General features: G+C 30.5%; 2 protein-coding genes across 2 annotated transcripts; one reads left to right on the top strand and one right to left on the bottom strand.

The window, feature by feature from the left end:
• The first annotated feature begins 2,598 nt into the window (after positions 1-2,598).
• Positions 2,599-7,038, top strand: LOC123668382 (uncharacterized protein CG1161-like). Its single transcript, XM_045602112.1, has 5 exons — positions 2,599-2,811; positions 3,164-3,279; positions 3,961-4,075; positions 4,458-4,583; positions 6,404-7,038. The coding sequence occupies exons 1-5, from the start codon at positions 2,755-2,757 to the stop codon at positions 6,548-6,550; spliced, it is 561 nt and encodes a 186-aa protein (XP_045458068.1). The 5' UTR covers positions 2,599-2,754; the 3' UTR covers positions 6,551-7,038.
• Positions 6,731-11,324, bottom strand: LOC123668383 (proton-transporting V-type ATPase complex assembly regulator TMEM9-like). Its single transcript, XM_045602113.1, has 5 exons — positions 11,014-11,324; positions 10,819-10,937; positions 10,607-10,721; positions 9,404-9,532; positions 6,731-7,175 (listed from the first exon to the last, which is right to left on the bottom strand). Exons 1-5 carry the CDS (start codon positions 11,056-11,058, stop codon positions 7,134-7,136), a joined length of 450 nt encoding a protein of 149 aa, XP_045458069.1. The 5' UTR covers positions 11,059-11,324; the 3' UTR covers positions 6,731-7,133.
• Positions 11,325-11,715: the final 391 nt, after the last annotated feature.

Raw genomic sequence — 11,715 nt, forward strand, 5'->3', positions numbered from 1 at the left:
TAGGTAAAATGGGTATGCGAAAATAAAAATATGTTTATAGTTTTAAATATATTTACTCCTTTTTTCGCTTCAAATTGTTAAACAAATCTATTGCAGCCATGTTTTGATTTAATGAATTATATAAATTTGTGTCAATGAAAATTGTGTTTTTAAGTAATTGATGATTTCTCTGAAGGGCAAGTTCCTGTTTTAAAGACGTCTAACTCTTTGCTGTAATGATTTAATTTTTAAAAAAAAATAAAGTTCCTGTTTTTTTAACTTTTCTCTTAGTTTATGTTTTCTAGGTGTATCAAAGATTGAATCTTGGTTATCGACTGATTTTAGACTCATCCGGTAGATCCTAGAACAAAAACACAACATTAAAATACGTAGTAGTAAGTAGTAGTATATACGTGATGGTACTCTGCCAAGTCCACGTTTTGTACCGTACATGTCAGCTTTATCAAAATGGTTTGAAGAAACCACATTAAATGAGGATGGCTGTCGTTATAGTTCATTTCGGCTCAGTCGTACAGCATCTACCTATTCTATCTCCTATTCAAATATTCGTTGGAAACCTAAAATCATGATATTTAGTAGTAAAATATGAGTAGTTAATTCACAAATTTAAACAGACACAAACGAGTTAAAAATTCATATTGACTTCAATTTAGGTAAAACATAAAATCACACGATAAAAAAAACACAATAATGATGTCCACTTTCTACTTAATTATTTTTCTATGATTGCCTACAATTTATTTACTCGCATCTTGGGCTAATGGAAATAAGAATTACTGGTAACACTCCCTCGGTACGTCATTTCGGGACATCGAAATTATAAGTTCCGAATAACCTCAATATTATTTTGGAATAACAAGAAATATAAAGTTTTGTATGTACTTACGTGTGAAACGATATTTCTTCAGACTTTTTATTCACTTTGGTATTGTTTTTGCACCATTTAATTACATAAGAACGGCATTTTGAAGGCAAAGTTACTGTACGAGGGCCCGTGAGATACTAACGAAAATGAGCGTAGTTTGATGCATATGTGTGCGTGAGTGCGTGTGTTTACTTGAAGGAGCCGAGTTTTGTGGCTTCAGTAACAACATAGGGCGCGCATTATCTACTTTTTTTTTACTTCATCTATGGGTTTACATAGGAATATGTCGTTCAACAATCATTCGCAACACAAAAATCACAATACAGTTCTTAATCAAAACAAAACAACATAATTATGACGGTATTATTAAAAGAAATCCGACTCAGTAAATACAAAAAAAAAAAAAAAAAAAAAAATTACATATACAAACACGTTAAATATAAAATGTTAATATTGAAAATTCTCAACTCAAAATATCAGTTTTTCTAAAAAAGGCGGTAGGTTTTTTGTTCCTTGAAATCTCTACTTTCCGATGGTGTCAAAAAAACTTCATTACTATAATAAATGTTCTGTTAAAACGCAAAGATATACTCAGAAAATGAAAATAATATTTAATAGTTATTTAGTTCCATATATTGTATTTTTTTTTTCTTCTTAAACCCTGAAAATTTAAAAATTTTTAGAATAGGCAGAGGATTTAATTATTTAAAGCGGATGCTATGCATTAAATAAATAAATAAAATAAATTCCGAAAAAGCTGTTTCATTATAATGAGTGATATTCGCGTAAACACGAGAAAACAATATTTAAGAAAAAAGCCTACGCAAAAAGCGGACCCGTTTGATAAACTCGATTCTCCGACCTACGCTGCCCTAAATACTATGTGGCTCCGAGCACCCCAACGTAACAATTGAACTTACAGAAAAAAATAATCATTTGTCTTATCAGCTGCTACTAGATATCGGATCATTACTTATTATTTCCAGTGGCAGTATATATATATATATTATATATTTACTTCTTCCTTTCTTATTTATTTATAAACATATAAAAATAGCTACAGTTTGTAAGTACCATTTTATGTAGGTATATGTACCTGCTAATATTAAAAAATTAGATGTCGCTCTCAGCTAGCAAGTATGTATACTTACTATGCGCACTAGTACCAAAATTTTAATTTATGATTATGTAATTTATTGGACATTGAATTCATTCATTGATTTTATTGGATTATTTAAATTGATTGTATTGTAATTGTTAAAATTTAATATTATTTTACGTACAAAAATACCATGGGATTGTTATATAATATTTTTTTGTAATCAACGGCATATTGGGTTAATCAACAGCATATTGGGTTCCCTGTAATATTAGACATAAGTTTATAAATACATTAAATAAAAAATAAAAATAATAAAATAAGAAAGGGGAGCTCTACGAAATCAGAATTAGCTGATTGTTATTTTCCAAAACGTTTTATTTGTTTGCATTTGCCAAGACGCGGTCACCACTCCAATAAAAATTTAATGTAACATTAAAATTTAATAATTTTCAAGTATAGACTGTATTACTAATATATTACTAATTAAAACAGCTTTAGCTTTAGTTATGATGTAATAAAAAAAATTATACTTACCGCGCTCATGTCTTAACGCTATGGTTAGAACATATTTTGATTACTAATCTGTATTTAGAAAATCAAAGTTGTCGAATAAAATTGTGAAAGCATAGACTATCCGTTTTGCTATCCGTCACTTTCCTCTTTGTCAATTTCCATTAATTTTAATTCACTCACGAGTACATTGTAATAATTCGCTTTATTATTGTAGTTTACAATTGAACGCAAAACCCATGTTTTATATTTCACTACCCTATAATACATAATTAAAATGTATTTGAAGCTTATATCGTTTGTATTTGTAATCATTTGTTGCACATTAGTGTCGGTAAGTCTATGACAAAATATTTAGATGCCTAATTAATACAGTTAAAACTAATATTTTTTTATGTATAATAATCCCTCGTTTCTTAATTAGACAGTATTATTAAAACCATATAAAACTAAAAAACGAAAAATCTGAAGTAATTTCCAGCATATACTCCTGCTTTTATTACTACCATAAAAACAGCTATAATGACCATCATTTAGGATACTGTTTTCTAACATTTTTCGTCTGAGACTGTAATTTTTTTTCCGTAGAGTTACTGGCCATCTTAAATAAAGACAACATATTGCACTCTAAACTTTCATATTTCTTTGTATTCAATTGCCTAATGTTGATTGTATAACAAATACAGGGTTCGTATGAAGATAAAAGATGCAAGTGTGTGTGTCCAAGTCCAGCGGCTGTACTGAATAACACAGTGGGTTCAGACCGGAAATTGTACATTGGCAATGTACCGCCAAATAAGTGGTTAGTATTAAAACACTAACACATTCTCACAGTAATAATACTTGTTTAGAATCGTAAATTACACTTTTTGTGCAAGAGAAATAGAATCAATATAATAATTTTAATGTGGTACGAATAATAAAAAAGGTACAGTTAGATTGTTTCCTAGATATTATTATGTTACTATAAATCAATATTAAATATGCTATGTTACATACAATTTTATGTAAAAGCATAAAATAAAGTAATTTATTCTTAGTTCTTTTTTGTTATTGCTTAGTTTTATTATTAACAAATATTATTAAGGTAGAGGATAGCTAGATACATCGTGTTTAAAATCTGGAACAACCTGTCCAGAGAAGTAACTCAACCTTCCAGGAGACCACAACTAAATAATACTGCTATCAAATAGTTCTGTTATTCTGTGATCTTTGATATATGGTGAGTGAGGTGGCCAGAGCTCCTGAAGGGATTGAGCACGTGCTTGTGATGCTTTTGGTGTTGCATGCATCTTTAGGCTACGGTAATCACTTACTATCAGACAAGCAGTACGTTTGTTTGCTGACCTTGTTGAATAAAAAAGTCACGAGCTGGTGGCCTAAGCTCGTAAGGTGAGTCCATTTTAGGGTAGGCAATGCCCATCTGATGGGTTTGTCAACTTGTTCATAAAAAAAACTTTCAAGTTTCAATTGATGATTGCAGCAATTGTGATGGTGTGATTCTGCCACGTGTTGGTGAATTGATCAAAGGTCGTGAACAAGAGTTTTGCCCACGATGTGAATGCAAATATGAAAACAGGAATACTACAATCATTAAGGTATTATTTTTTTTAAGTAATTTTTTTTCCATTACATTTCTATATATTAAAAACTGATTTGCTAAAAAATGATAGCATTGCAAACATAATTTACCTACATGTCTACTGGCACAGTTGGCAGTGTCACTGCTCTCCGCTCCAGTTATGGGTTAGATTTGTGTCCAATCTGTGTATAGTTTGTCAAATTTGTTAAAATTATGTCAGTTGGCTATTATTTATGCCACAGGCATTAAATTATACCATAGCTATAGTACCCTAGTAATAGATGAATGTGTATGTTTGTTACACATATTTATATATTAGTATACTTGAGGACAGACATTTCTTTATGAAACATTGCTATTTGGTAAAATAAATTTTAATAAAGTTCTTCTTTACTCAGGTTGTTGTGATAATTGTTATCTGGGTTATCATGCTGCTCGTGGCATACATGGGCTTCCTGATCTGTCTCGATCCTCTAATTAACAAGAGAGCCAAAGCCTCATACCAAGAACACACTAATGAGGATGTAAGTAATTTCAATTTATTCAAATATTTTATTGCTAGCTTACTTGTTTTGTTTACTTTGCTGACATTAAAACTTTTTGGTTCTAATGAAATTACATGAATAAATTATATTCTTGACGACACACGATTCAGTCTGTAGTATCCCACTGCTGGACATAGGCCTCTTTCTCCATGTAAGAAAATGGTTTGTGCCTAATCTACCATGCTGATTCTCTGCAGGTTGCCACATATATTCTCTCGTAACAATTGCTATTAGGCGCAGTCAATGCCTAACATGCTCTCCAAAGCACGGAGGGAGACCCACAAGGACAGGTAGCCAAACCAAAAAGACGTATTTGTACAAATCCATAGATTATACCTGTTGCGTTGGCAGTTGCGGGTTTGATACCCGCACGTGACAAACATTTATATTATAATAATAATAATAATAACAACTTTATATGTTAAACACACTGATCCTAGCATACACAATACATACATATAACATCTGAGGCAGGCATTACATATATTTGAGAAATAAAAAATAAAAAAAAAAAACAAAATAAAAATTTGACAATAAAAGAAGATAGTAGCATGGCAACAGTGTGCTTCACAAAAAGGTGGGACCTCAGCTATATTCATTAGCCATACAGGTGTTTGCCATGGTCTGGGTGTTTGTGCAGTCCTTGTGGGTCTCCCCACCATGCCTCGTAGAGCATGTTAAGCCGTCGGTCCCGTTGTCATCATGTACACCTGATAGCGATCGTTAATCGTAGTAGGAAATATATCCGCCAACCTGCATTGGAGCAGCATGGTGGATAAAGCTCTGATCCTTGTCCAACATGGGGAAAGAGGCCTATGCCCAGTAGTGAGATATTACAGGCTGAAGCGAAATATTCATCCCGAGCAGAACTCGAACCCACAAACCGTCTATGTTTAGGCGCTTACATGACATATGCACCATTCACTACACCATAACGGTCGTTGAGCTTTTCCTTGACAACTACGTCATTTATTTTTAAATGTAGTAATGTGTTAAGTAGTATAAAAAAAAAAAAATACGCTTTTACATATAAACTAAACAAAAAAGGAATAATCTTATTAAATTAGTATATTGTAAGGAAATCTGAACGTTTGAAGCGGATCAACATGAAGTCACAAATAGACAAATAAAACATACAGGTGAAGCTAATAAAAAGCGTGTAAATACATCTAAATTCCACAACATAATTTTTGCTTATATCATTGGATGCTTGTAAATTGTCATTTTCTCAAATAAAATGTATTGGTATAGATATTACTTATGAGAATTTTCAAAATCTGGTGGGTAGGTTCTGATTTTATCTACTATTATAGTTTTTCCTAGCTATTGCATAACCTACGTATTCTTCTTTCTATATTTCTTGAAACTCTTTGTCTAAAATAAAATCTCTCTCTTTATAATATCGTCAGTTTAATAGAAAAGTGGTATTAATCAAAAATAGCAAATAATGCAATATTTAAAGTTTTTACTTTTATTAAAATTAATTTTTCCTTATAATTTTTATATTTACATGTAAGTGTTATATATAATTTTAAAGGTATTTACATAAAGATTAAGATATCGTTGATATTTTAAAAAATATAAATATAAAAAACGGCAGAGCAAGTTTTTTCTACAATCAATATGGTGATGACGGCAGAGTATAGATATGACATTGGTGTCATCTAGTGAGCTTGACGTGTAATTTTATAAAGGGTCTTTTATCCATATAAAAATAATGTTGTTAACAGACTCTTTCCTGTATAAACATCTATAATGTACAACAAATGGCATTTATGAATCATTTAACTATTTCTCAGGATGAAGGTACAATCAGTGGACCATCACAGCAAATGGGCGCACGAGGCAATGTGCTGAATCGCGTCACTCACCAGCAAGATAAATGGAAACGTCAAGTCAGAGAACAAAGACGCAACATTTATGACAGGCATACCATGCTTAACTAGCAAGGAATCATTAGGGATTGCTCCGACAATCCTGACAGTAATTTCAAGTAAGCTCCAAATATGTGTATTAAATGGAGCAATTTTAAATAACACTTCAATTACATTCAATATTAGTTTGTAGTGTACAATTATTTGATATACTAAAGCAAATATTAAAAGCAATAAGATAAAGTATAATTATTCTGTCTAAAATACATTTATTACACTGTATAACAATTTAAATATATAACCTACAAGTTATAAGAATAGTAATCATTTTAGATATACAATGTTTTACATTTAGTTATTAAAAATGTTTAGTAATAGCAAAATCAATATAAAAATTTTTGTTTTTCAATAGTAATAACTTTCATTATTACTGTGGTTTAGATTAAATGTGTATAGAAAAAGTTTAAATGCAATATTTGACTTCTGTTCTTGTATATTTCTGTTATTTGTATATTCTGTATATTTTTAGATTTGCATTCTAATTAAATTCATCCAAGTAACGTGCTTTTTATTTAACTGCCATGTGTAAATAGTATTACATGCAATCACTTTTTATCGTTTCGTAATATATATGTATCTTCATAATCAGTATATGTTAGTCTTCTATTTCTTCCCCCTGCATTAATAAATTCTCTGTCTACAACAAAAGATAAAATAATTATAAGAAATAATATACAAAACAATTAACTTTAAAATTACTAGCACAATAGACGAATTTTTTAAACATAAAAACTGATGCGATAATTATCATTTTTAATGTCACAACTTACGCAAAATTTTTACTATAATATCAATAACACCACATCACTTCAGCCTATCGCAGTCCACGGCTGAACATAGGCCTCCACAAGTTCGCGCCAAAAATGGCGTGAACTCATCTGTGTTGCCCATAGTCACCACGCTAGGCAGGCAGGTTGGTGACCGCAGGGCTGGCTTCGTCGTACTGAAGATGCTGCTGATAATAACAATAATTAAATTCAAATTATTTGACGTCTTTACTTATACACTAAACCATTTCATTTACTTAAAAACCCATCATAGAATGCTGCTACTGCTTTAGTGCAGATTAATAAAAATTAGCTTGTTTGTCAACAAGAAACTTCTTGGGTGCCAGCCTTGGTGATCACTATACATTAGTATAAAACAAAGTCGCTTCCTGCTGTCTGTATGCTTAGATCTTTAAAACTACGCAACGGATTTTGATGCGGTTTTGTTTAGTAACTAGAGTGATTCCCGAAGAAGGTTCATATGTATAATAATTGCATACTATAATAGAGGAACACTGATAGTTTTTGCACCAGTGCAAAGCCGGAGCGGGTCGCTAGTATTTAATTATATCTTCAATAATAGTGTTTTACTCTTTTGTTTTACTGCTAACAGTTCGTAGTTTTTTAAATACATCTATAGTGAAAATCAGTGCATAACCTAGTATCTAATTATTATTCATGTAGGTACATACATGGTTGCAAACAGCGTAAGCCGGTTTTCATCTATTCTGGTTGGTTGATTATAAGAACCAGTATTGATCTATGCGATATTTCAGGTCTATGCCATACTTAGAGTGCTATGAAGTTATTTAACACATTTCCTCTCAACCATTTGTGTGTCAACGATCTCCTGATTTATTCTCGCCATCTTAGTTGGTCGTAACAAATGAATTTTTCTCGAAAATACTTCAGATGAGAGATGATCTTATAAAATTTTCAAATAACACCAATACAAAAATTAAGACATTCATATTTGGCGTAATCTTTGTTTTACATCGAAAATAAACAAAATAAAACAAAGGATAATTTTTGGAATAAACCTTATTTGGTGAAACCTTTACTAATCTTACCAAAATTGTGTCAGCCTTAACTAAATATTATTTCATCTCTATCTCTGAGAATACCAGTTAAATTAAATTAGTGAATTCTAACCGTTTTGGGTCATCTTGGGTAACTCTTTTCATCTCACATCATCTTAACATAAGCACATCTTCAAGATGTACATACTTTATCTTCTCTACTACGCACATATGCAATGTAACCGAAATATGGCTTACTTATCTAAAGGAATATTTTCAATCATGATTCACACGAAAATTTGTATATCCTTGTCTGGAAAAAAAAAATCGTAGCGAAAAGATGTCCTTTCGTACATCTTTTTGTTAATTTTTAATATATTTCTTTTTTTATTCTCTTTTGTATACAATATACAACACTTTTATATTTGTTCCATGTTACATATTTTATTACGAGCCAAAATACCACTTCATTGCACATTTTTTAGTAAAAATAAAATCGTCAGTTTTTTATTTTAATTTTACTTCACTTATTATTATTTTGTCCTTTAACTGCCATATCAATTTTTTGACGAGACAACGTCGATATAATCAATCGATATCATCAATCGATATAATCAATAATAAATCGATGAACACCGGCTGCATGCACGAAAAAGGATGACTCATTGTCCCGTTACGCTCATGTACGTTTGCGCTGTATCTATCTCTCTTCCACTCAATTAGCCTATGCGTCGGAGATGTTTTGTTAAGACGTTGTCACGTTAAACTATTGTCCGTAAACCAACTTTACCAACAACCAATTGGTTTTGAAGATTTCACATAGCTACTTGTTATAATTTCAAATATATAGTTGTGTGACTGACAGAAGAACAATCGAGTTTCAGTATTAGCTACCCATATCCTGTGTAAGTAAAAAGTGTAGTATAAGGAATAAAATTAATAAAACTAACTGCTTGCAGTAGTAAACTATGCTACTGTTTGTTATAACCATACACTCCTTGGATGTTCCAATACACTTCTTGGCAGTTAAGTAATAAATTAATATAAAGTATATATTGTATGTGAAGTTAAATACTTACTTCTTCAGATGCGCTTTGTATCTGATAGGAATAGGCCGGTTTCTTTGTTACAAGCATTTCAAGCAACATCAAAAACAGATAATATCCAACTAATAACATTATTACCCACACAACCAGTATCACAACAACCTGTATAACAAAAGAAACAAAATCTCAATATTATTTAATACACAAAAAGTTTATGCAAAAACAAATATTTTATAAATAGTAAAAGTATACACTTTACTTATTAAAGTCATGTTTATATACCAACTCCTATATATTGGAGTAATAATATTACTTAATATAATCATTTAAAAGCTAATAAAGGACTTGTTTTTAGTGTAATATTGTTTCGGTTTCATTTCATTTCCTAAAATAAATAGATAATAGATCTATTAATTGAAAGCTAACTAATGTAGAAATAGCTTACATGAGGAGTCACTAAATAAATACATTCTTTACTTTTGCTTGCACTTCACTAATCAATATTAATATACTTATAATGGAAGCTTCTTATATACCTTTAAAAGGCATTTATTATTCACACATAAAAATATAATAATTATCATATTTTCAAATTTCTTTTTAATTTAATTAAAATAATAAATATTGGGTGAATTATACTAGGTACCTAATTTTTACACCAATGTCATGTTGTAATATTTAGACGTTTATTTTGATTGATCAAGATAAATTCAATCTTCATTGAAAATAATTATCTAATTTTTGTAATTTTTTTTTACTATTTAAATAGCAATAGAATATCAAATGAATTTAGACAGTAGAAAAAAGTTAAAATATTTTCAAAAGACAATGAAACTCACAATGTGTAGTTGAAATTTTGGTTAACAATAAAAGTAAATTAAAGATCCTTTTTCATCCTTCTATAAATTACTAATTAAATACTTACACAATACTAACAAAACATTATAACAGATTAACATTCAGTTTTTCTTTTAATCTATTGCTGATATGGCATAGCTTAATACTCGTATATATAAAATTCTCGTGACACTATGTTAGTTAAAATACTTCTCCGAAACAGCTGGACCGATTATTATGGAATTTTGTGTGCATATCGGGTAGGTCTGAGATTCGGCCAATATTTATTTTTCATACCCCTAAGTTATAAGGGGGGTGAGATTAAGGGGGGTTAATAACATATAAGGCAAAACAACGTTTGCAGGGCCAGCTAGTATTATTATAAAAGTGAAGACTAACCATTATTACAGTTGTATTTCTAGTTTCATATTTACAATCACATCGTGGACAGAACACCTGTGCATTTTCTCTTATTTCGTCTGCAACCTTGGGCAGAATTACGCCATCACAGTTACTGCAATTTTTTTGAATCTTTTTTTTAAATTGTAATTTCCTCTTTTTGTTATCACTAAGTAGATACATTGATTTACATGCAATAGTCCAGTACTTACCATTTGTTTGGTGGCACATAAGCAATGTAAAGTGTTCTATCAGTTTGTTTCGTATTATTAAGTATAGAAGCCGGCGTAGGGCACACACAACGGCATCTTTTATCTTCGTAAAATTGAGCCTAAAATTTTTACATAATACATTAAAAAAACATGCATTGTTTGTAAATTATGGTTATAATGTAACCTGTCCTTTACCTCCACAAATAATACAGAAGAAACAACAATTAATTTCCAAATCATTTTGTGTTTTATTCAGCTTTCACATTCAGACTTCATTTATTGTGTTTATTAGATAAACGAAGCCGATATAAGAAAACACAATAATTAACCTAATAATTAAATAATTCTATACTTGATAGTGTATGTGTGTCCTACATATAATCAATATTTACGTACAGAATTACAGTCTTAAAATAAATAAAAATAAAAGTTTTTTTTTTTTTCAATATTGTCATTAGGTTAAACGGCATTAAATGTACGAATCTGTGTTGCCAACCCCAAGAAGCAAAAACACAACATCTCACCAATAAAAAACAGGAGAAAACAGCAGCCTAGTAGGTAAAGTAAAAAGGTAGATTTCATACATACTTTCCTCGTATATTGACTAAGTTTCTATTAGGCCTGGATTACACCGAGACTGAATGTTTAACGTCTGGAATTGTGCCATAGTGCTGGGACAAATATTATGACAGTGTTCTGATATATTTTAGTTACCTTTATATTTCTTTCGTTTAGTTGTACTTTTATGCATGTTTAATCCACTCAATTATCAAAATGTATCCTGCATGCGTCTACTTCCGTGGTAACCTGTAGCTATTATGGCGGCACAAAATACAAGCGTAGCTTAGTTTGGGTTCCACTAGCAAATACTGTTTAAGCTACTATTACTTTTACTGT

This window comes from Melitaea cinxia, chromosome Z, assembly GCF_905220565.1.
Source record: "Melitaea cinxia chromosome Z, ilMelCinx1.1, whole genome shotgun sequence".
In the NCBI taxonomy this organism is placed as follows: Eukaryota; Metazoa; Arthropoda; class Insecta; order Lepidoptera; family Nymphalidae; genus Melitaea; species Melitaea cinxia.

Coding starts and splice junctions, on each gene's coding strand:
- LOC123668383 (XM_045602113.1), bottom strand. CDS start 11,058: ATGATTTGGAAATTAATTGTTGTTTCTTCTGTATTATTTGTGGAG. Junction 10,722..10,818: donor TATGTGCCACCAAACAAATG/GTAAGTACTGGA, acceptor AAAAAATTGCAG/TAACTGTGATGGCGTAATTC. Junction 9,533..10,606: donor GAAATACAACTGTAATAATG/GTTAGTCTTCAC, acceptor TTTGTTATACAG/GTTGTTGTGATACTGGTTGT.
- LOC123668382 (XM_045602112.1), top strand. CDS start 2,755: ATGTATTTGAAGCTTATATCGTTTGTATTTGTAATCATTTGTTGCACA. Junction 3,280..3,960: donor AATGTACCGCCAAATAAGTG/GTTAGTATTAAA, acceptor TGATGATTGCAG/CAATTGTGATGGTGTGATTC. Junction 4,584..6,403: donor AAGAACACACTAATGAGGAT/GTAAGTAATTTC, acceptor ACTATTTCTCAG/GATGAAGGTACAATCAGTGG.